Source organism: Enhydra lutris, unplaced genomic scaffold, assembly GCF_002288905.1.
Source record: "Enhydra lutris kenyoni isolate GAN:26980312 unplaced genomic scaffold, ASM228890v2 scaffoldscaffold6, whole genome shotgun sequence".
In the NCBI taxonomy this organism is placed as follows: Eukaryota; Metazoa; Chordata; class Mammalia; order Carnivora; family Mustelidae; genus Enhydra; species Enhydra lutris.
Window position 1 is genome coordinate 1,015,045 of NW_019154090.1, and position 24,505 is coordinate 1,039,549.

At 61.9% G+C, this 24,505-nt stretch overlaps 2 protein-coding genes across 3 annotated transcripts in view; one reads left to right on the forward strand and one right to left on the reverse strand.

The window, feature by feature from the left end:
* Positions 1–5,701: 5,701 nt before the first annotated feature.
* On the reverse strand, positions 5,702–10,209 carry LOC111141762 (GID complex subunit 8 homolog). The gene is made up of 6 exons (XM_022494565.1): positions 10,131–10,209; positions 9,690–9,830; positions 8,406–8,535; positions 7,177–7,373; positions 6,524–6,721; positions 5,702–6,013 (listed from the first exon to the last, which is right to left on the reverse strand). The coding sequence occupies exons 3-6, from the start codon at positions 8,521–8,523 to the stop codon at positions 5,840–5,842; spliced, it is 687 nt and encodes a 228-aa protein (XP_022350273.1). The 5' UTR covers positions 8,524–8,535; positions 9,690–9,830; positions 10,131–10,209; the 3' UTR covers positions 5,702–5,839.
* A 6,033-nt stretch (positions 10,210–16,242) lies between these two features.
* LOC111141820 (death inducer-obliterator 1) overlaps positions 16,243–24,505 on the forward strand; it is a 43,729-nt gene continuing 35,466 nt past the window's right edge. Inside the window, exon 1 of one of the 2 annotated variants that reach the window (XM_022494650.1) lies at positions 16,243–16,289. The gene's annotated coding sequence lies outside the window, so the exon portion shown is untranslated. Of the gene's footprint in view, positions 16,290–23,021; positions 23,285–24,505 lie in introns of those variants that run through there. The other variant, XM_022494651.1, reaches the window with a different exon arrangement.

Consider the following 24,505-nt stretch of genomic DNA (forward strand, 5'->3'; position numbering starts at 1 on the left):
CACCCCCACCCTGCCCATCACAGGGCTGAGTGCATTGGGGACAGTCTTCACACAGTGCAAGGGCAGTTCAGTCAGGAGTAGCCAATTGTCGACGTGGATCTCTGGAGGCGGGCTCCAGCCTCGTCATCCTGGGCCAGTCTGTGCTGGGCGGCCGAGGGCCAGGGTCCACACAACAGGTGGCTGCAGAAGGGGTTGGAGCTCCCCGCAAAGGTGTGCCGAGCACGCAGGCTCTGCCAGGCCCAAAGTGGGCCCCTTGGACCTCCCTCGCAGGGGGCTTCACGTGTCCACAGGAAGGACCCAGCCAGCAGCGCACACACCGCGACCCAAGGGCAAGGAGTGGACTCCGGGCTGCACTGCGCTGCCCTGTGCGGCTGCCTCCTCCCACCCCCAGTCCACCCACCTCGCGGCAGCCTGGCCAATCTTGCCAAGGCTTCTCGCTGCCCTGAGAACCAAACCTGGGAGAGCCCCGCAGCACAGGGCCCACCTTCCCCACCCTCCAGCCCCAGGGGCTGATTCCCACCTGCCCCAGCCTGCACAGCCGGCCCCACTGGGATGGAGCGAAGCAGCGGGGCCTCCGCTGTGCCCCCTCCTCCAGGTGCGCAGGAACCAAAGGAGGGACGAAGCTATCTTTTGAGCAGAATTAACAGCAGGTAGAGGGAAACAAGGGCAATGGACTGTGTGTGATTTCACTGGAAACCAGGAAGACGAACTTTATGATAATAAATGAATTTAATGCAATATAGGTTCTACACGTGGAATCCTTGAAGGTTCTGGAACAGATCATTCTCTTCAAAGTGCTGGTGAGTTCACTACGTGAGTCTTGAAAACAGTGCTGTGCAACACGTTTCACACTAAAAATATGCCGGGACGCCCAGAGATTATGGACTCGCTGGGCCCATGAGTCTGGAGCCGTGCAGGGACCGGCACTGCCCCCTCCCCCTGGGTCTGCGTGCTTCTGCTGCCCGCCCCTCCCAGCCCCCCGGGGCCCCTGTGGCCTAGCCAGGGAGTCCTCTGTGGTCCTCCGGCTTGCTTCCCTTCCAAAACCCAGTTGGGAGAAGGCCAGCCACGTGATGCCTCGGTCTGCGTGAGCAGTCTGTCGCAGCGTGGCAGGGAGAGAGGTCACAGCCAGGCAGCACTCCGACACCTGAGTCCAGCAGTCCCAGGAGCAGGGGCCAGCGGCAGCCTCGTCTCCTCACCCCCAGCTCCAGATGGGAGGCACAGCCCCACAGCACGCAGCACACGGCACGCACGCTAGCCTGGGCTGCGTCCACAGCGGGGCAGGGGGCCGGCGGTGCGACCTGCTTCAGGACGTGCGGATAAAGCCACTGCCCCCGGTTCTCACTCCTTCTGCAAAGGTTGTGGTTGGAGCGGAGTACAGAGGAGTCCGACAGACGTTCTGTACCACGGTCAGAGTGAGCCCGTCCACCTGGCCTTCTAGCTGGGGCCTTCCCGACCACACAGAGGCGTCTCCGCCCCACCACATCCACCCTGCAACGAGAAAGACCTCTGGCCCACAGCATCAGGGATACGACGACCAGCTCACCCAGACCGCCCCTCCCCGGCCACCAAGGCCCTCGGGCTGCTGGAGCTGGGGCCTGGCGTCCTGCGGGGGCCGAGCGGCTCAGGACTCCCCCAGGGCACAGAGTCCACATAGCCACAGATGCCCAAGGCCACACAAACCCTGTCTCTACATCCACGGAAGTCAATCACGAAGAGGACGGGAAGAGGGCCTCGATGGCATCTGGGAATTAAGGCACAACATCCAAGACAGGCTTCACGCGGCAGGGACTGCGGCCCAGCCGAACACCGCACACGGCGTCGAGTGCAAGCCCATGCGCTGTGGGGACGGCTCTCAGAACAAGGAGGGGCAGGCTGGCACGAAGAAGGCCTCAGACACCATCGCCACCTGGGGAAGAGGGACGGGGAGGCTTGCTCTCCCCTCTCCAACGTCCATGCACCCGTGGGGGCCACAGTCCATGTGCCGCTGCTCTGGCACGAGGCACCTCACTTCTGCACTCACTAGAAGGCACTGGAAAGCTGTCACTCCGCGTCTCTGCCAAGTGTCCCACAACTGCCTCTCACACGAGGCGCTGACAACCCCGGCTGCCCGCGGCACAGTCCCTACGGGGAGAAGGGCCCTGGCGCTCACCGCCTAGCTCATCTCCTCCGAATGTCTGGAAAGATTCAGGAGTACTAAAAAAAAATAACTTCTCAGGTTAAAATCACGCGGTAGGTGCCCCAATCTATTTCCTTCACAGAAATGAGAGTTCAGGACCACCACTCTGGAGAACAGACGACAGACTGTACACGCGCCCCCGCTGGTGCTGGTCGGCGGAGGGGACGGATCAGCAGAGCCTCAAGGTGAGCGAGGCTGAAGCTTCCTCCGCCGGCTCTCGCGGACGGGCTCTCGCGGAGGGGCTCCCGGAGGACCGCATGTCGCGCTGAGTTCCTCATTCTTATCAGAGTATCCTTATGCGGAAAAACACAAGAGACCTTCCAGGCGACCACTCTGAGAAAAACATACGCAGCTGACCACGAATTTAAGAAGAGGCACCAAAAGCAACCTACTCTGCGTTTCTCAGAAGACGCTGTGGCGGGCACACGTGCCCTCAGGAGCAACGCGGACTCGGAACCAGGGGCGCACGGAGGCTTGCGGCTGCCACGGAGGGACACCGAAGTCACATGACCGACGCAGACAATATAATTTACTCTTAAATCCGAAAAAGCAACACATTTCTGCAACAGAAACATACCCGCTATAGAAGCGAAGCGCGTGGTTTCCAAATAACACATCAAAAGGCCACACCACGGGGCTTCTGAGGCCGCACGGCCTGGCCCCCGACGACCCACTGTGCTCGCATCTCGGGGGGCAGGCACACAGGCCTGGCGGTCCCGGTCTGGCCTCCCGCTCATGCTGGGACCGCACAGTAACTCCCAGAAGCGGGTCCTGCCCCGCTCCCCCAAAGACACCACTGACCTGAACGTGGAACGTGCACAGTTCCTTCTGAAGCCGCGGCTCCGCCCGTGCCCCAAACCAACACTGTCCCAGGACGCAGACCGCACGCTGCCTGGCCAAGACTGTCCCCCGGAAGCACCCTGACCGCAGGAGGAGCCGCCTCCTTGCTCCTGACGCCTCACACACGGGGTCTTCAGTCAATCCCAAAGACCAGTCCCGAGACACATCTGCCTCTTCTAGAACCTGGAAACCTTAATCCAAATGCCCAAGTACATTAGCTCTCACTGGGTTTGCAATAATCCCGACGCCTCGTAAAGACTCCAAACGGGGGGTTTCCTCACACAACTTCACGGTATCAGGAACGCAGAGTACCAGGGTATTCTCAAATTTTATTTATTTCAAGGCACTTTCCACAAGGAAATGTAAAAAGAATAAACTACGTAAAACATCACATTTTAATAAACGCAACAGCAAGATCCAAAGAAGATAAAGAAAAATTAAATTACACTTAAAGTTCATTATTTCAAAATGGCTTAATGTCGTCTGCCTGAAGACGGAGAGACCGCAAACGGCGGCAAACAGGAAAAGCCCGCAGAGCCGCTCCCGCCAAAGCAGGTTCCCAGTCGGGGACAGCACAGGAGGCAGGAAGCGGGCCACAGACAGAAGCCAGGCCAGCAGGAGCACAGCCAGGGCTCCCGGTCACACCACAACCGGCCCACACTGGCAGCAGCGCCTGCTCGGGACGCCACGCGCAGCCCCAACAGGTGACCGCGCGCCAGCACGCCGTCCTACGCCGCTCACTCGCGCTTCCTGCACGTGACAAAGCCCGTCGGGGCCCTGCTGGCTCCTGGGTGGCTCTCGCATACAGAACTTCCCGCCACCACGCATCTCACACCCTCTAACGTGAAGAACGTGTCAGGGCGATCGTACATAAATCACGCTCGTAAATGACCTCCCGTACACGACTAGAAACGTGCTGAGTCCTCCGGCGCTTTTCGAACGCAGGCCCACGCACACCTCTCTGCTGCTGTCTCTTCCAGCTTCTGCTCTACGTGATGATTTGTTGCCTGAAGATCCAAACCTTAGCTCTAACTTACCATGTGCAAGCCTCAGAGGAAACGGCCCCCAAGAAAGGTCCCATTTGGAGAGCACTGCTGAGACGGTCCGAGCAGAAGCACGTCTGCTCCCTGGCGTCGAGAAGACCGCCCTCCGTCCTCACAAAACCACAAGGGCAGAAGGGCAGTCAGAGGCCAGGACAGCCCCCCGAGCCCGCACCATCTTGCCTCTGCGTCACTGACCCCCCAGGGCAGCCGACCCTGCCCAAGGCTCCTGCCCACCAGAGGAAACCACTGCTCCCAGAGCGCGGCAGGAGAGGAGGTGACAGACATCACTTCACACCACCACCCAGGGCTGCAGGCACGCGGGGGACAGGGCCCAGCCACCACCTGACCTACAGGAGCACCCACAAGCCTGCTCAACCTTGCCAGACACAAGCACACGTTCCCGGCAATTCAGCTGCCGCGGGCGTCTCCCTCCGTGAAGCCACAGGTGCCGGACCCCATCCCAGCACAAGGATCCACCCAGTGAGGACAGAGTCCCAGCCGCCACGGCAGCTGGGAGCTCCCACCAGGGGACGTGCACGCCTAGGCACCGTCACCACCACCTCCACGAGACACAGCTCTGTAACGATCGCCCCACAGAATCCGTGGCCAGTGACACCTGCAGTGAGGCCACACACGTGCTCGCATCCAAGTCCCAAGGGCCCCAGCACCTGCCCCGGTGGTGGGACCGGGGAGAGCGCGGGATCAGGACACCTGGGAACTCACAAACACCACGAGACCGCAAGCGCACAGCACACTGCTGCGGCGCCAGCCTCCCCACGTGAGCACGCGCTCCCACCAGGGACGTCTGCGGCCGAGGCTCAGCCGTCAGCGCGGGTGCTCCCTCCCAAGCACACGGACCACACCGGGCAGAGGGCCTCCAGCCGCAGGGGCGAGCTGATGCCACTGCCGTGCACCAGGACAGAAGCCCCGAAAGCAAAAGGTTTGAGATGATTAAAACTTTTTAGAGGCCGTTTGGTCATTCTTGAGATCAAAAAAAGACCTTTATTTTCAACAAAACTGCCTAGAAGAGAGGGTTCGTTGATCCACCAGGAAAGAATCTCTCACCACAACCAGCACCAAAATATATATTTAAAAAATTAAAAAACACACAGCCCCACCCGTCAGGCACACGTCTCCCCAAAAGCCACACAACCCAGACGGAAAGGGAAAACAAATCAAACTCAATGCCCTCACACAAGAAAAAAGTCTGTGAATTAGGATTTACAAATTTATATAGTCTTTCCTATGAAAAAACAAAAACGAAAACCAAGGGGTAAGAAACAACTTCTGCACCGAGGCCTGGCGAGCCTTAGGAGGTCTGAGAAGACGTGCGCTCTGCCTACAAGCTAACAGAAAGCAGAATGCCAATCAGCGCTTTTCGCAGATTCGAGCGGGAGGCCCCCGTTTCCCAATATTCCCTCCTGACCAACACTCGGCCGGGTGCGGTCCTTTGGGAGCCGGTGGCAGGCGCGCCCCGCCGCCTGTCCGCGCCTTCAGAACACGCCCTGCCAGCAGAGTCTGCGTCGCACTTCCCACGACACAGTGCCGTTGGCTGCAAGTTCTCCGGCGCTTAAAAGGGCCACTTTTCCCTTTAAAATAGATGCCAGGTCAAAAAAAAAAAAAAGAAAGAAAGAAAGGAAGAGAAAGAAAGAGAAAGAAAGAAAGGAAGCAAGGAAGGGAGGGGAAGGGGAAGAGTTCTCTACTGCGGTACAAATGTCTCAGTCACAGATGGCTGCTCCGAGGAGTCCGGGCCGTGGGAGCACGGGGCCACTGGCGCACTCTACTTGGGCTCCTCGATCACACCTTTGCTGAGGTCTGTCATTTTGGGATATTTGACTTTCTTCTGGTCCAGCTCATTCTGAGCCCAAAGGAGGAGTTTCAGTAATTTTGCCAGCTTGGGCGTTGACTCACGATTTTCATAATCTAGGACAGCTTGGTTAACCTCGCTCCACACCTAGAAAATAAACACATCCCATAAAACCACCACACTCGCAGAGCACCAGCGAGAGGCTGCTACCACGTGCTTTTTATACTTCCTGGAAGCCGTTCTTACAGGCCGAGCTCGTTACTTATTTAAGCGAACGCGAAGGCCGTCACCAGGAGGCCTGCCGACAGATGTGAAACACACATTCCTCGCTCAGAAGGAGCGCGTGGTGCGGCTGGCACCCATCACATCTGGCCTGGGAGAGACGCTTAAACTGACTGAGCCACCCAGGGGGCACCTATTTCTAAGTCTCCGAACAAAGAGAAAGATTGTGATAAAGGAGAAACTAACAAAGACGTCTGAAAATCGTATGCTCAGTCACAACGCTCTGTTCCAGGCCGCGCACAGTGGAAGACCCCCACCAGGGAAGGATTGCCGCCGCCGCCACCGTGCGTCACCCACCCCGAGGGGGCCGCTGTGGTCTCTGAGCCCCACCCCGAAGGCCCGCGGGGGGGACGGAGGACCCCTCGGCGGGCTTACCTTCTGCCTCTGCATCATATGAAGCAGGTCTCCAAACGGCGACTCCTCGGGGTTATCGAAGGCCAGCAGGGCCAGCGTGCGCTCCATCTCTGTCAAGCACTCCCTGCTCTCCTCGCCCTGCTCCGCCAGCTGGGTCTGCGCGAACTCCAGCGCCGCCTCGGTCTCCCGCTGGCGGATCAGCTCTATGAGGTGCTGTTGCTGGTCACCGGCAAAGGCACACAGGCTTACACACCGCGTCAGCAGCGCGGCGCAAGTTTCTAGTCAAAGGTCACCTTAGAGAACGACCTCCTAGCATCCCTGAGTTACTAAAACAGCGTTTTTTAAAATTTTATGTATTTGAGAGAGAGACCGAAAACACCCAAGCGGGGCAGGGGAGGGGGCAGAGGGAGAGGACGAGAGAAGCAAACAGAGCCCGACCTTACAACCTTGGGATCATGACCTGAGCCTTAACCAAGGGCTGGGTGCCTCAGTGACGGGAGCAGCCAGGTGCCCCTGAATTAGCATTCTTAAAGCAAGAAACATCTTCTGAAATGCAAAAAACCACAGCTACCTGAAACCCCTTCCCCACGCAAACGGACACATACTGTGGGAATGCAGCTTAGCCCTGTGACTTCTGAAACGCCCGCGCGCAGCCGGCAGCTCCAGCAGCTCACCTGCAGGTGAAAGTACAGGTACCGGTTCGTGTCCAGCAGCTCGGGGTGGAGGCTGTTGATCAGTGCGATGGCCTCCTGGATCTGGCCTTTCAGGATCATCTCACGGATCTTGATCCGCTCGTCCAGTGTTTCTAGGTCCACACTAGGTTCAATCCCAGATTCCATTCGAAACTTCTCTGCAGCTTCCTTAAAACCCTCTGAAAATGACACCCATCGTCAGTGCTCGAAAGCCACCGAGACGCGGATGCAAAGCATTTTTAACCCCAGAAAGCCCACTCACCTCCGGTAACCTTCAACATGACCCACACTCTCTTAGGGATTTGATAGTGACATCTCTGTCACCTACCAGTTACGCCCCATAGAGAAAATGAAAAGAATGAGTTTCACTCCTTCCCATCCCATCCAAAACACCTCTCACCCACCAGCCAGGGTGAAAACGAATGCCACGAAGCCCGGTACGTTGTGGGCTTCTTAAAGAGGGCTGCGGCCCAGGCCCAGAGGCAGGGAAGGTGCAGGTCTGTCCCGGGCATGTGTCCCCCAGGCACATCTGGACACAATGGCTTGCCTTCACAGATGACAGGGACCTGGTCACCCCTGCCTCTCAGGAGACCATACTTCTCAACACCCAAGCAGCGCGTGTGCTGTCCCCCCACCCCACCCGGCCAGCAATAGGCAGACACTTCCTCGTCGCCCTTCAAATGACGGCCGATGAATTTGGGGAAGGGGAGTGTTGTGAATAGCAGGAAGGAGACTCGTACCTGTTTGAAACAACTAGATTTCCTGATCGGGCACAGAACTACCCTTTTCCTTCCCAGTATCGAGGAGGACTGTTAGTTACAGACCCCGTTTGTTCGTTTCTCTAGGCTTCTACCTTTCCCCCTTCCTCTTTTGAGTTAGGCGCACCTTCTAAAGACAGTGATTTATCAGACTGGCGCGAAGAGATCAGTTACCTGGGACTTTCAACGTACTCCAGAACATTCTTACTTACCTTGATTAACTGTAAACACGTCACCGGTCAAGAAACAGGTTTTCGCCGTAGAGCTCAGACACCCAGAGTAACAATCTCCTCTCCAGAAGACCTCACCTTTACTACACCGATCCGCGAATTTGCTAATCAGCCTGGCGTTTTTTCACAACACGCAAACAACCTAACTCCACCAAGGAACGTCGGCGGTACGGCTCTGACCGTGGGCACGTCCACCGGGCAGCACCCCGCCGCAGGCCCTTACCTGTCACCAGGTAGTTCATGATGAGGCGGTTCATGTCCGCGCGCTGCACGTGCAAGTTATTGAGTTTCTCCAGCCACTCGTCTTTCGAGATTTCGTCAGGCTTCTCTGCGTAACTCATTCCGACGTGTTTCTACAAAAAAAAATATTTTCAAGACCAGTGAAAACGCTGGGAACGAGAGACACAGGACGGGAAACACACTCAGCGGCACTGCCGTCGAGCTGGACGTGACAGAGGGCGGCTACACTTGTGAGCACGCACAACCAGACAGCTGTCAAGTCCCGACACGGTGCGCAGAAACAAACCTAACGCTGGTCTCCGCTATACTTTGGTTACAAAAAAAATTCTTAAGAATTCTATGACAACTGTGATCGTTTCAGAGACAAACACAGCTACACGGTGTGAAGCGACAGAGAGGGGCAGATTTAAATCTGGAGGACAGCAAGGGCAAAGGGTCTGATGCCCAAAGGCAGTGGGGGGACCAGAGCTTGCAAACAGCCCGGCCGCAGGAGGCGCAAGGGCGCAGTTTGCCTGTTGCCGCGCGGCTACCGGCTACCGTGGGAGCGCGGGGCAGACAGGTGCCCCGGGAGCCAGCGGGGCTCTCAAGACGGCGGTGAGCCATCCGGTCCTCCATCCGGTCCTCCGTAAGCAGCCTGCAGTGTGGATGCGGCTCCAGGCCGGCGGACTTCACGCTCAACTGAGAACTTCAGCGGCGGAAGCCGGGAGGCCAGCACGCAGCCACCAGTGAGAGCCGAGCCAGGAACGTCAGAGCCACAGCGGCCGACAGCCTTGGCGGACCGCGCGCACAGGATTAAAACACACTCACACACTCACACACACAACAGCAGCCCCTGAACCGGCCGGAGGAGAGAACAGGTTCGAGCGGTGGGACAAGTCTGGGCCGACTCTCCGACGCGCAGCCGGGACGCCCCGCAGGCCCCTCCGCCGCAGGCCCGGCTCGGCGCTGGGAGCGCGCATGAGGGAGGCCCCCTCCGAACGAGGACGCTGAGGGCCAGGAGCCGGCCAAGGACCGCGCGGGGCAGAGCCCGGCGGGGGAAGCACCGGCCCAAGACCGAGTCCTGCAGCGCCCGGAGACGCGGCCTTGCTCCGGGCAAGCACGGACCTCGCTCGGGCCGCACGCAGCTTCCCCGACGAGCCCCGGCCTCCCACCACCGCACCGGGAAGCTGCCGGCAGCGCGAGCCGCTCTGGGGAGCAGCGACCCGCCCTGCGTGGCGCACCGAGAGCGCAGCAGGCGGGCAGCCCACGGGCCCCGTCGCCTCCTCACCCGGCCGGCGAACGCTCCGCCGCGCGTGTCCCAGACGCCGTTCTCTCCCCGGGCGCGCCGGCGTGGCGTTTCGCGGCAGGACCGGCGTTCCAGAGCGCGGCCAGCCCGGCACGTCGGAGCCCTCGCCTGGCGAGCTCTGCCCTGAGGAGCAAACACGGGATTACGGAGCGGCCCCGGGGGGTCAGCAGCCTCCGCCCCCGGGACACCAGGAGCGGCTGGACGTGCAGCGCGCAGGGCCGCGGCGCGCCGCCCGCTCGGACCTCGGAGCCGGCAGAGCCCCGGCGCTGGCCCCTCCGCCGCCCCCGGCCCGCGCTCCGCCCCGCGCTCCTCCCCGCGCTCCTCCCCGGTCCCCGCCGAGCCCCCGCCCAGCCGCGCCCCGGCCCGCCGCGTTCCCGCGGGGAAGCCCGGCCCGGCTGCCTGCGTCCGCCGCAGCCATCTTACCGTGCGGATCCCGCCTCCCGCGCTGCGCAGTCTCCGCGGCCGCTCGGGGGGCCGGGCCGAGCCGGGGGTGGCGGTGAGCCGCCGAAGACGGGAGCGGAGGCGGGAGCCGCGGCGAAGGCGGGGGCGGGGGCGGGGGAACGCGAGGGCAGACGCACCGACGGCCGCCCCTCCAGGCACCTCCCGCGAGATCGCGAAATCGTGAGAGCGCAGGCTCACGATCCCGCAGCCAATCAGAAGCCCCCGGGGGGGGGGGGCGCGGCCGCCGCCCGGAAGCGCGGGACTCCGGCTTCCGTCCTTGCGCAGAACTCCGCTCGCGGCGCCCTCGCTGTACGGGTTGGCGCGAGAGTCAAAAGGCGTCGGCCGACCCTGGACAAGATGGCCGCCGTCGAAGTGTCGTTGTGGGGGAACTTCGCGCCGCGATGGCGACATCTAGACTGAGTCGGAGGCCAAGGTCCCCGCTTCCTTTCCGTCATTTGTGTGAGCTCGGAGGGCAGGGGGCGGGGGGCGGGCGCCGGTGCCGCGCGCCGCCCCGAGGTGGGGGGGGCCCTCCCCGCTGGGCGCCTGCCTTCGCGCGGGCCTGGGAGGAGGCGGCCGAGCGCGCCCGGCGGGAGCCTCCGCGCTGTCGGTTGAGGCGGGCTGCGGGGGTCGCCCGCCCGGGGAAGCAGCGCCCGGCGCTTCACTAGTGGACAGAGACGGGCCTGCCCTCGGGGAGCGGCGCGGGGGTCCGCCGGCCGCGCGTGCTGCCGGGCCGGGTCGGGCCGGGGGCAGGCGTGCGGCGGGGCCGGAGCTCCCGGGCTGCCGCAGCCGGGCGTCGGGGTGGAGGCCGACGTCGTCCTCGGCTAGAAGTCGGGGCTCGCCGGGGTCGTGCGGTCGCTCCCGCGGGTGGCGGGTCGGTCTGACCGCGGCGCCTGCTGTGGCTGCTGCCCGGGCGACGGCCGACCTGCGGGCCCGAAGTTCCGACGCGAACCCAGGACGCGCGGGCGCTGCGTGTCGGTGGCGAGGCCGTCCGTCGCGGCGGGGCCGTCTGTGCGGTGCGGCTGTCCGGCGGAGTGCGCGGGGGGCCGAGGGCCTTCGAGGCGGAGCGTCGCGCCCTCCGGAGACGGACTGCTCCGCCCGAAGAAGCTTCCCTGCGCCTTCTCCCGGGGTCGCGGACGCACGGCCCCTCCCACCGCGGCCACCGGGTCCCCAGCTGCGCAGACCCCACGTCCCCCGTCCTAGGTGGACGCCCGCAGCGTCCACCGTGGGCAGCTCTGCCCCGACACTGAGGCGGCCCTCTGCTTTGGGAGTGCGTCTGCCGGGGTCCTGCGCCGCGCTCTCCTGGAGCCCTCCCAGCGGCAGGGTGACCTCGTCTTCGGGGACGCCCTGGCGGCCCGGTCCGGGCGAGCACGGCCGGAAAGCTCCCCACGCCAGCCCCTTCCCCGCCGGCCCCTGCGGTCCTGGCGAGCGGAGGGGCTTCCCCGTCTCCGTGGAGTCTCCCTGGGGTCGGCGGCTCGGCAGGGTGGGGAGGCGTTCCCGAGGAGAGCGGACGCGTGCCCCCGCGTCCTCTGCGGTGTGTAGCGTCTCGCGCCGCGGTCGTGCTCACTGAGGCCTGATAACGGGTCAGCTCGGCGCGGACGTGGCAGCTTCCCGAGCGCCGAAAGCTCTGGGACGTTTGTTGAGGACGGAAGGAGCCAGCGAGCGATGCTGACGCCGACCTTCCCGACCAGCGCTGCCAGCACGGCCGGACCTGCCCTGCGGAGAGAACAGTGGCGGTCCTCCGGGAAGGAGCTCCGGGACTGGATGGGGCTCCGACGTGCGGCCTGGCTCACCCCTTGACGGTGGTGACACCCGCGGAGGAAGAGCCATCTGCGGGGCAGTGGGTTGGAAGGGAGAGGAGAGACTGGGCATCGGTGGTGCCTGCGGGGTCGCGCGCGGTGAGAGCTGAAGGGGGAGACAGGCCTGCAGGGGAAGCTTCTGCCCGGCAGCCGGGGACCTCTGAGAGATGTGTTTAGAGAAGGCCCTAGAGAGGAGGAGCGGCGAAGTCCAGGATCCAGAAGGACGGCAGATGGCTGTTACCCGGAGAGTCTGTCCGCTAAGCGGCAAAGAGGCTTGACAGGGACGGGGCTGAGGCAGGCTCCCGGGAAGCCCCGGGGTGGGCAGTTTGAGACGACGCAGACAGCAGCGGAGCGCTCGCTGAGAGCGGCAAGGCCGTCCGCTGGTCCTCCTGGACAGGCGTGGTCACAGAGCAAGGAGCGCAGGGACACGGCGGGAAGGGACGACGTCAGATGGCAGGGGTCGAGGTGAATAGGGTGAGGGGACACAGACGTGCGTTGAACACGTTCGGAAGCAGCACGTGTGGAGAGCAGGCCGCAGGTGACATCGATCCCGTGAAACGAATTAATTTAAATTAACTAAATTAAAACTAAATTAATTTTCGCCTAAGCAAAAGGATCTGGTGGCTGAAGGGAGGGAGGATCTCCAAGCTTCCAGCGGGTATGTTTGGGTTTACAGGGTGGGACCAGCACTGAACAGGGGACACCGGGGAAGGTCCTGATGGGAGGAGACGCTCAGAAGTCAGGAGCTCATTTTGCACACGTTTTGAGTGCATTTGAGGCATCGGGTGGAGGAGTTAGGGGAACACGTGAGTGGATGGACCCAGGTCTGGGCACAGGTAAAAGGTCAGCACAGCCAGGAGGGAGCTCCCGTGTGGAGAGTGCGGAAGGCAGACAGAGGCCAGCCTGGGCCAGGGCCCTGAACCCCCCATGCCGCTGGGAGTCTGGGGGTGTGGGGTGGCACGAAGGACCTGGGCCACTCTGGTCACCGCCTGGGGCAGCCGCCGGGTGGATAGGAAAGAGGCTGGGCTGTGGAGGGGGAGCTGCCAGGTGGCCAGAGCCTCCACTGCTCTCCAGGTCGGGGCGGAGAGTTTCGTTTTCATAGATGAGCGGTTCCGCACAGGGTAGGGTTAAAAGTTTGCTAGTCTTAAAAGAGCTTTAAAGCATTTTTAAAAAGGGGAAAGTATTTTGGGAATGAAACACACAGTGCTGCGTGTACTCAAATCCTGGACTGCTCGGGAAGCCGGCCGCGGCTGTGTCTCCCAGAACAACAGCTCCCACGGCCACTTTTATCTTGTTCTCAAAACCTGAAAGCATGAAATCAGGCCCGTATGTACTGGAGACCCTGCTCTCAAAGAGATTTGGCTAAAACAGACCTAGTTCTTCAGGATAACGCATAAACTGATCCGTTGGTGCTGCCCAGGGTCATTGCCACTCAAGGCTGTTGGCACCAAGAGGTCACCAGCCTTAGCTCCGCTTCCTCGTGCAGGTGTCGAGAGTCAGGATGAACGTTCGACCGTTCGTTCCGTGGCACACATTCAGGTGCTGGGTGGCTCAGCTGAATTCTAAGACCCGGGAAAGCACGTTTAATGGGGTTTTGATGTGCCCCCTGCCGCCCGCCAGATTGTGTTTCTGAGACTGTACCATCGAATCGGAAAGCACTGGCTCGAAGTTTCCTCGTGTGCGTAAAAGCCAGAGCAGGTACCTCCTGGGGTAACCTGACCTGTATACAGCGTGGTGTTTCCGTGGGGCGTGGGGGCCGCCCGGCTCGCCGCTGCCCACTGCTGAGCCCCGCGGAGGTGCGGGTCCTGCACCGTCTCAGACGGATTTGACCGCACCCTTCGGACCTGGCGGGTCAGAAGTTGATACACACGTGAGTTAGCCTTTGTCTTTTCAGTTAGAATGAAAGCACGGAGCTAGCACACACGCGTACGTGCACACGCACACACTATCTCCCGTGCACACTTCTGTCGGCACATGCTCTGAGGATTCCCGCCGCCTCCTCCACAAACCCAGCCGTGTGATTGTGACCAGGTGCCTGATTGCGTGGTGGACGTCTTGACGAGATTTTCCCAATTGATACCCACATTTGCTCTTTTTAGAAACGTGTGAAATATTGGTTTTTGGTTTTTTGACTTTAAAATTCTCTTACATTCTCCAAATGCCTGCTTTCTGTTGGAATGAGAGGAACTTTTCGTATGTCTGACAGACTCGCACAAATTTTCATTTCTCTGTACCTCCGTGGAAGGCAGCATCCTGGCCTCCCACCTCCCTGGACAGACCTCTTACATTTTAGCCGCCGTTTGTTTGATTTGGAACTCAGAAAGAGTCGTGGTGTCGAAAGGGTAATTTGTGTGTACTCATGTTGTCCGAGTCCAGAATAAAGCTCTCTGGGTGCGCCCTTGAGCCTCCGGGGCTGAGTCTCTGACCCTCTTGCCGGCACTCCCGCAGGCGTCCGTGCCGACCTTCAGCACTCTGGCCCCACGAGCCGGTCGGAGGAGGACTTAATTCATACAGTACTTCTGTTCTGCACAAATCCAGAAGGCCACTGTTTGACCTGAGCTTCAGCGGCCTCTCTCACTTTTTACGTAGTTTAATCTTGGAAACAATTTTTTTCGATTATAGCCTGTACAGCTGTAGGCAGAGCCCTGCTCCTGAGGGCCCCCCAGGCAGCAGATTGGCGCCCTGAGATTTACTGGTGGTGATGAGCAGCCTCTCACCTCAGGGGGCCCCTCCTCCTCTGTTACACTGCGTGTGTGAGGGGCCCTATAAGCCTACGTGGGCACAGCCGCTGTACTCTCACGCCGCTTTTCTGTCGAGCTCTTGCGACGGGCACTGCCTTGTCCGGTGTTTTTATTGGACGAATTGCTTTAGAGGCTTAGGTGAAAGCAACCAGAAAGGAAACACAGTTCTCATGCTTCACACTCATTAAAACACTGGTTTCTTCTGAAGTCGACTTATTTTTCCCTGAACTCACAGCGCGATGCCGTTGTGAAAGGAGTAAGTGGGCACTGTGGAGTGTGAACCCAACACTACTCGCAGCCGTTTCTCCGCGTGAGCACCTCCGGACACTGGCAGGAGGACAGAGGAGAGCACGTCTGCATCGCCTGGTCGCATATACACTTCTTCCTACCTTGATTTAGATACTGCCCCAAGTCCCTGTCCTTGTCCCCTCATCCCACAAGCACCCACGTGATGCTGCCCCTGCCTTCCCCGGAGTTCCAGCCTCACCTCGCTCGGCCATTGATGCTGGGTTTGCTTCCTTTAAAGACCCTGCACGGGGTTCCCGTTCATACTTCTGACCTGGGAGGCCTCCTGTAATCCTCCCCTCCCCCAGCAAATGAGCCCTGTTTTACAGTGGGCCGGCCCCGGGTCACACTGCTTGTCCCAGCTGCCGTCCCCTTACACCTGCCTGGCCTCTAAACTCCCCGCCCCCCGTATCCGGGGGCGGACTTGACATGGACAGGATGGAAGAGTGGACACCCCAGCCCTGCCAGTTTCCAGGCCGGTGGTCCTAACGGAACCACAGCCGCAGAAACGAGCTGCGTTGTAGTCCTCGGGAGGAAACGAGGCTCTGCCGGAAACGAGCAGGTCCGGGGAGCCCTGGAGGTGTTCATTGGAAGGACGGCGGCCCGCGCATCGGGAGGCCCCTGCAGGGTCCGCCGCGCGGCGGGGCTGCACACAGCGCGCCGCGCCGCTCTGAGAAGAGCCGCGGGCCGCGCTGGCGGGAGGCCGTATAGTCGCCTACGTCATGGGGGCTACGGCCCGCAGCCGAGGAGCTCCTGCCCTCGGGGCAGAGGCGTGCGGTGCGCACAGTGCCCCGCGGTCCATCTGTGGCGTGTCTGGGGACTGGCTGGGGCCGGCGCACCGAGTGAAGAACATCCAGGTGGAGGGCTGTGACCCTCGGCCAGACCCCCTTTCCCCTTTCTGGGCAGTGACCGTCCCCCTTTTCCTCGCAGGCCCTGCGGGGCGGTCGTGCGTGCGGGGACGAGAGGCGGGGGGCCGGCGTGCTGCGCTCCGAGTCCAGCAGAAACTTGAGAGCGCGGCTGATGGCCGAGGAGCGCCGTCCCTGCCCCGCCGCCACAAAGCCGGCCCAGGCCGCCGGGCGCTCCCCGGGAGGGCGGGTCGGCCTGCGGCTCACCGCGCCCTGGGATCCGCAGAGCGCAGGCGCGCGGGCCGGGCCCCGGGGGGGGGGGGGGGTCCTCCCTCCGCGCGGGGGCGCTGCTCAGGGCGCGGCCGGCCCTTCTAGCCCCGAGTCTCGGTGACCGGCGCCGACCCCGCCCGCCCGCCCACTCCGCGGAGCTCCGAGGAAATGGCTGCGGGACCCCAGAGGCCTGCGACCCGCGCGGTGAGTGGTGGCGTCCCGGTCGCCGGGCGGTGGGCAGGGGCGGCCGCCGTGGGGCCGCACTCGGGGGCGGGCGGGGGTCGGCGGCGGTGGTGCGGGAGCCCGGCCCGCCGAGAGCCGCGGCGTCCGCGCAGATCCGCGCTGCGCTCCCGCCGAGGAGAGAAGATGGCGGCGGCCGCGGGGAGGGCGGGAGGGCGGGGAGGAGAGGGTGGGGGGGGATGAGGAAGGGGAGCGCGCGGGGGGGCGAGGCCCCTGCGGCGCGAGGAGGGTGCGGGCCCCGCTCACTGGCGGGAGTGGGGGGCGCGCGGCGGCGGCGCCGGAGGCGGGAAACGGCTTCTTCCGCGAAGTTCGGGGTCCGGCTGGCGTAGGCGCCGATGGTCCGCTTCCCAGATCGCGGGCGTGGCCGGAGTGACTCCCCGGAGCTCCGGTCCCCGCCGCGGTCCGCTCCTGCCGGCGTCTGGAGGCCGTGGGGTGCCGTCCGGGGGCGCGGGGGGAGTGTGGGCGCGGCGGTCGGTCCGGAAGCGGATGCGTGTGCGGGGCCGCTCGGCGGCGGGGGACGTCGCGCGGACGCGGGACACTGGGTGTTGCGGCGGGCGGGGAGGTTGTCGGAGGACGGGCTCGGCCTCGGGGCACGGTGCCGGCGTCGGGTTTCTGTGTGGGGGCCGCGGGGCGCACGCCGGCCCCATTGTGTCGCAGCTGGTCATCTCGGAGGTAGGAGGGGCCGGCGTGGAGCGTCCCAGGGAGGCGCGCCCCCGTGACCCCACTGTGTCCCGTGCGGTGGGCGCCAGGACCCCGCCAGTGCTCTCCGTCCGCTGCCCCGGGTCTCCCAGCCGCGTACCCCTGCGCCGCGCTCCCGGCCAGGTTCCTTCTGGGCCTCCGCGTCCCCGAGGTGGAGCCGCCAGAGCGCGGCCGCCTGTGCGGGGCCACGTGCAGACTTCGCGGCCCCACTCGCGTCTCCTCGGATGGACCGAGGCCTTCGGGTCCCTCTTCGCTGCCCCGCCGTGCCGGTGGGCCGCCGCAGCTCGGGACCAGGTGTTGGGCTGCGGATCTGGCTCCTCAGTGAGGAGCTTGAGGTGGGCCCCGGGGGTCAGAGCCGTCCGCGAGTTCAGGTGAAGACAGCGCCGGAGTCATCCGCAGGCCGCGGACGCTGGCACCCGCGTCCTCTGCCGCGGAAGGAAGGAGACGCGAGCCTGGTGCACCCGCGCTGGGGCCGGTTCCGACCTCCCGGGAACCGAAGCGCGGGACGGGGCTTGCTGCTGGGTGGGCTGTCGGGCCCCGGCACAGACGCACGTGCCGCAGCCTGCAGAGCCGCGCGGCCCGGCCGAGATCCGCTGCCGGGAGAAGTGCCGGAGCCGTGCGCCTCGAGGAGCTGAGGCTGGCGAGCTTCCCAGGGCTCCGCGGTGCACCGGGCAGATGCTCGTCCCCCCCACCCCCGTGTGCTAAGCCCCCTGGCTGTGGCGGCGACCTGAAAGGCCTCCGCCGTCCTGGAGACAGGTGCAGCGGGGACTTGCGAGGACATCCCGGCTCCTTCATTGGAATCTGGGGCTGGCGTAGGTGCGGGCATCTCGGTAGGACCAGGCCACGGTGTCGCCGCTTTAAACAGCAGCGCCGACGTCTCGGAAGTATCCCGGATGCGCCCGGCGGAGGCCTGCCGCGAGACCTCATGCCAGATGTGTGTTCTAGGCACCTCCTTGGTCCTGGTCTTGCTGGCACGACCAGCGAGTTAGGTGTTGTGTGGAGCCTTACTGCCGCGTTTCCACCGAGAGCTGTCCCTCGTCAGCATGCGCCTAACTCGTGTTGCTTCCCGCAGCTGAGTTCTGTCCGACAGGAGGAAAGTGCGGTCGCTCTGCTCCGTGCGGCGCGGGTTCCCACGGGGACCGGTCTCCTGTCCTCTGCTGCCGCGGGCGTGCCTGCGTGGTCACCAGGGTGGCTCTCTGAGGAAACGCTTCTTGTCGCTGGGGCTCGGTGGGGCTTGGAGCTCGGTGCGTTCAGGGTTTTGGGAGGGGCTGGAGTAGGGACTCGTCTTTGCTCAGCGCTGGAGCTTCCAGATGCTGCTGCTGACGCCGTGCGTCCTTCTCCCACAGGGGAGTGGCTCAGGAGAGGCCGGGTCCAGAGCCGCTCAGGGACCGGCTCCCTCCGTGGCGTGGGGTCCGTTTGCACGTGTACGTGGTTCTGTTTTTGCTGATGTGGTGCATTTTCCCTTTCCGCGCTCCTCGGGGGATCTGGATGGAGAGCGGAGGTGGGACGTGTTCGCAGGATCCACCAGATCGCTGTTGTCCTTGGGTCCCCGCAGTGCGCGCGGTCTCGTCGGGGCCTGGTTCTTAACGTGCCTGGTGGGCTCCGGCGGCCCGTTACGAAGGGTGTTTTCTTAAATGGAGTTCCTCGCCGGGGTGTCTACTTACTTACGTGGCAGGGCCCCGTAGGGTGGCTGTCGGGTCCTCGCGCCTTCGTGGCTAGCGTCACAGGATGGGAGTGGACTCCGTGAGGAGGACCGTGCCTTACAGCGGATAGAAACGCGCTGCTGGGCGAGGGTCTGCGTCGGGCTCACTTGCTGTAGTGCTCACAGCGCTGGACGAGAGTTCCTCTTGCTTACGCCGGTTTTGTTACGTGAGTGCTGGTTCTCAGGGCCCTTTGTTGCGCCGAGTTGGACGGTCGTCGTAGGCGTCTTGGGATTCTTGGGGCCGTGGCTGTGAGACGTGCTCAGTCGGGGGCGGTTTCCCCGTGTGTTACTTGTGACCAGGTGCGTCTTCGGGGATCCGACTCCGATGCTGTGGCTTTGTTTTCACATGCTGATGCGGCCTCGTAATGGTGTTTAATTCACCTTTGTAAGAAACGGAACGAGCCCACCCCCCAGCGTAAGGATAGCTTTAGCGTGTGTGGGGTCACAAATACACTCACAGAAAACTAAAGTAATAGAAGAAAAGCAGCAGAAACACCAGAAACGGCCCCATTCCGAAGCCACGTTACAGCTGCTCCCCCATCGTGAACATGGGTGGGTGGCTGTGGCAGGATGTGTTCAGGGAGTGTGGCCACCGCACAGGGCTGCCTTGTCACCGTGCTCTTCACTCGCACGGGACTCTTTCCGTGGCTCTGTGGTTCGTCACCTTCTAATTGCGCTCTTAAAGAATTCCGTTACGTGGATGTTTCTTGATTTTGTTCCCCCGAAACTGTCCCGGTGATGGACATCGGTTTGTGTCCCTTTGTTTAAAGAAAACAAGTATATGCGTGGCTGGGAGCACGCCATAAACACGCCTGCCCTTAGCCGGTTCTCGGACGCAGGTCATGCCTGGTCCGTGGGAACAGGAATGTTGCCTGCTCTGCCCTTTGCCAAGTACACAAGGGGATCTTGGTAAATACTGGTCAGATAGACCCTCGTAAGAGGGCCTGTCTCCCCAAACGCCCACCAACGCGGACGTTGTCGTTTTAAGAGAGGACACCTGCTGCTTACCGCTGCCTGCCCTGCGCACGCGCTGACGGCCGCTCGGCGGTGTAGTCTCACGCAGCCTCTTCGGAAGTTGTCGCCGTAGCCGCGTCTCCCAGGCAGGAAAGCGCGGCCCAGGGGGAAGCACGCCGGTTCAGCGTGTCCACCCGCTAGGTTTGCAGCTGGGTGGAAGCCCAGGGTGTCCCGCCGTGAGGCCCGTGCTCTCGTCATCTTCTGCCCCGCTGCCCCCCAGAGCCTCCCGATGCCAGTCTGCTTATGAGCCTTACCCCACTTGTGCCTGGGGTGGGGGCACTGCCGGCTGCTGTGGGCAGGACTGGGGCGGCCCGTCAGCTGCTCCGGCAGCCCAGGGAGGTTAGCAGGGCTACGTGGACCCTGGTTGTGGACTCCCCAGCTTTGTTAGACTGTGGTCAGGCAGGCTTCCTTTCCGCAGCGTGGGTCCTGTAGCAGTAAGAGACCCTTTCTCTGCCCTTCCCGTGCGTGCAGCAGTGAGGGTCGAAGTGCGGTCCCGCTGTCAGATTGGGAGTCTGGAAACGGATACAGAACGTCCTCTGACCCTGTAACTTCTCCATTTCACCTGGGACCTTGTCCACGATCCCCCCCCCCCCCCCCCCCCCCCCGCAGAGCAGAATTAAGCCTTGAGCTCTGCTAGCCTCAGGGAAAGAAAGGAAGACCCCAAGCGAATCGCAGTGGCTTCCTGACGTGAGGTCCCTGGTGGTGATTCTGGTCGTTGGGCCTGTGGCGTGCGGTTCTGACAGCGCCACTCGGGAAGCAGGTGCTTGGGACGCAAGGCCTCTGCTGCTTCTCCAGACCGCGCTGTCTCCGGATGCAGGCGGCAGCCGCTGTGCGAGGCGGCATTTCATCGTTGGAAACGAGCGCCTTCTCCATAATCACTTGAAGCTGGTTGAGGCAGGGCAGGGGCGGGGTGTGGAGGTGCTGCTGCCGTCTCGGTCTTGACTGGGAGGGCCTGGACGGCTTTGGCCTTCGGAGAGCAGTCCTGTAAGGTTACCGCAGAACTCGAGCCGCTCCCACCCTGCGGTCACTGGGATGCCGCAGACCCCCTCTTTCTGTCCTCACATCTGGGGGTATTGACTGGGCTGGGCGTGGAAAGACGCACGTAAACTTACTCGCTTTTAAGTAGCAAAACTTCACGCGTTAACGTGAATGCCATCGTACACAGAAACTGTCCTCTAAGACAGAAACAGCGAGAGAGGTGGCATTGTTCTGTTTTAATCCCTGACTTCTGGCTCAGCTGCAACAGCTGGATTCTCCGGTCCGCGCACGGAGGCAGACAGTGGTAACGTCACTGTGTTCAGCTTCTGGAAAGCTCTGCCGCACGCGCCTGTGGGTGCCGGTGAGAGAGGGTACGTCCTTTGTGTTTGTGCCGATAATTTGACCTCAGGGACCCCCCGAAAGGCCTTGGACCTCGTTTTGGGAACTTCACCTCAAATTGTGATTAGAGTTGCTCCTGCTAAGAAAAGAGAACTTCGCAGGAGTTGACTCTAAACTTGAACACCTGCAGAGCTGGGTTGCTTGTAGGAAGATAGACCCCGTCTGCGGTTTTTTAAATTGACTCAGCTGTGTGTTTGCTGTTTGCAAAGAGCATGAGATAAGGACGATTTGTCGTTCCAGTGCACACCTCATTCCAGTAGACCCTCTGCAGGGAAGCAAGAGACCCAGGGCATGGCCAGGGTGCTGGCTGGGTGGTAGGGCCCTGAGACCTCTTTTGGCCTTAGGTCATGTGGCACGTAAGCAGCCCTTGCGTTGATTGTAGGATGTCCTTTCATGACACACAGCCTTTCACTGGGGCCTGCCTTCCTGCTGCAGGGAAGATGGGGGTGAGGATGGCCTATACTGACTGTGGGATGGTCCGGCCTCCCATGGCGTAAACCCAGGAAACCACAACAGGGTGTAGCGTCCTGCAGCAGTGCCCCCGTTGGTGCCGGAAGGGAGTGCCAGCCACCCACTTGGACTGCTGTGGGTATAAAAGGAGTCGAGCGGCCAGTTGGGCAGGGGTCTTCCCTGGAAGATCAGGGTTCTGAACGGCTACAGGACCTGGAAACTCATTCTGAGGGGAAACAGCTCCCAAAGTGCTGAGCAGGGACGACTGGCACTTGAATGTCATACTGTCCTGGGAAATGACTGACAGTGCCCTCATCCCATCCATGAGCATACACACCCCTGTCCCTCCTCCTCTCTGTCGGGGAAGGAGGGGAGGAGACTCTGGGAACCCGTCCCGGTGTCATTCTTCGGTGTTTTGCAGTAGCTGGACTTGTCCCATAGGGCAGATTTTTTAATGTCCCCAAGAACCTGTATAGTTCAAGGGATCCCAAGAGCAAGGCGGTGGCCATGTCTCAGGAGCACCAGTCCCCCAAGGTGTAGGGTTCCTGTAGTCCCTTGCAGTGTTCAAGACCATGTCTTTGTGCAGAGACAAAAGGGGAGCTGGCTCTGTTTGCTTGGGCCGCTTTAACAAAAGACCATGGGCTGGGGGCTGATCGAAAACCCACGTATCGGGACGCCTGGGTGGCTCAGTGGGTTAAGCCGCTGGGTTCGGCTCAGGTCATGATCCCAGGGTCCTGGGATCGAGTCCCACATCAGGCTCCTTGCTCAGCAGGGAGCCTGCTTCTTTGTGCATGCGTGCGCGCTCTCTCTCTCTCTCTCTCTGACAAATAAATAAAATCTTCAAAAAAACAATCTCTTCAGGAAATTAAAAAAGAAGGAAAGAAGGAAAACCCATGTATTTCTTATAGCTCTGGGGGCCCACAGTCAGGGTGCTGGCATGGTCAGGTCCTGGCAAGGTGTCTTCAGGGTTGCAGGGGGGAGGAGAGCTCTCGGGGCTCTTTTTAAGTGCGCTGACACCATTCATGAGCTCTGACGTGATGACCTAACCACCTCCCAAAAGGCCCCATCTCCTGGTAGTGCCATCACCTTGGCACTGGGTTTCAGCATGAATTTCAGGGGCCTGGGGCACACAGGGCAGACCATGGCCAACGCCTGTCCACGGTAGCAGTTGGGAGATCGCACCATGAAACGGAGAACAGTGAAAGCCTCCTTTCCTGCTCCCTGACCGTGGTAGATGTCACGGGGCTGTCCCAGTAACCGACGTGCATGTAGAGCTGCCCACCGAGGTCGCGAGCTGTGTTCTGCAGTGGAAACTGCCCAGAGACAGGCCGGGGCCCCTTGCTCACCCGTGCTGAGCCGGCGTCCCAGCCTCCCAGCGGGGCCTGGCTGCGCGCTAGTCCCTAGAGGCTCTCGGGTAGCACCTGTGGCTTTTTGTCCGCATACGTGTGAGTGCAGGGTACTGAGAAACTCTAAACCGGGTTGTTTCTAGGTTTCTCTCTCGTCCCGAGAAGCTTACTGTGCTGGGGATACCGTCACCTCGTTGCAGCAACTGTAATAATGACCACGTTTCTCGGGAGCAGCGAAACCTCGAAGTGGCTGTGAAAGCTCTGAATGTAACACAGTCAAGTCCAGTCTGTGTAGATGTTCAAGTACATGGAAACTGGATTTCTTAGTTTACTTTGTGGGCCCAAACCTCTCCTGTCCGGGCTCAGCGCAGGTGGGTGTTTGCCGCCGCAGAGCCCCAGCTCCAGCCTCCCACGTCCAGGGCGCAGGGGGAGAGGGAGAGCCTCCCGCCCCCGTCCTCCAGCTCGGGCACCGCTGCTCTCCGGCCTGCTGTGTCGGGCGGAACCATGGGCGGGTGCTGGTTAGCGGCGGTTCTAGTGCTGGGACTGAGTCAGGAGAGTCTTCGGCCGGGCGGCCGGCCTCCTTCAGTAGTGTGAAGAATTTCGCTTCTTGGCAGCCTTCGTCACCGGCAGGGAAGGGTTGGTTGGGGCGCGACCTTCAGTACAAAACGGAAACTTGGGCGTGGTCTGTCATTTCAAAATCCCCGTTCACAGAGGCAGGAACAGGGAGGCTGCGTGGCGACACGCACGTGGCATCTGCGGCAGGTCCGAATTGTTCCTGAACATTGGAGGGCGGGGGGAGGTTCCGAGAGACCGTGTTGGGCCCCCGGTGGGACCGCCACGCACTTGCGCGTTTCCTTCTCGGGAGGGCCCGGATGTGTTCTCCTAGTTGTCCTGCCGTGCGGACGGGGGCTCCCTTGTGGTGGCGCGGCCTGGCGTCTTGGAGAAGCTGCTGTCGGGTCCGCAGGACCGCCGTCGCTTCTGGAGCTGCGCCTTCAGCTTTACAAAAAGGGTTTAAAGCCGCGCATCACTGACGCTTAACAACTGTGGAGCTTCTGTTTTTAAGAGACCACATCTGGCAGCTTAACATTTTGAAAAGTTGGAGACTCTGAAGGGAGAATTTAGTGGTTTTAGAGCAATTCTGTGGAAGCAGATGCTTGGTCCCTTCTGATACTGAAGCACAGAGATGGGCTGTTGCTTTGCGCGTCTCCGGGGTGTGCTTAACTAGCGCGGGTGTGACGAGCGCGTCTCGGTGTGTCCCCGGGACACCTGGGGCTGGCACGGTGGCAGCGGCCCACGGAAGCCGGTCCAGACAGCGGCGTTCCCCTGTGTGGCGTGCTGTGTGCTGCTGAGCCCCAGTTGATCGTGGAAAATGTGCCGTTTGCCCCGAGCGTGTCCTCGGAGAGGCGGCAAGGGCTGTTAGCTCAGTTGCGCCCACCACTCAGGGGCCTGTCCCGTCGCTTCAGGTTCCCTGTACCCAACGGGCAAGGATGTGCAAAGCCCTCCTGTACCCAGAGCAGGCGGGCCCGCCGGAGGAGCCCTGTGCCGGCCCGCGGCCCCCCCCCCCCCCCCCCCCCCCCCCCCCCCCCCCCCCC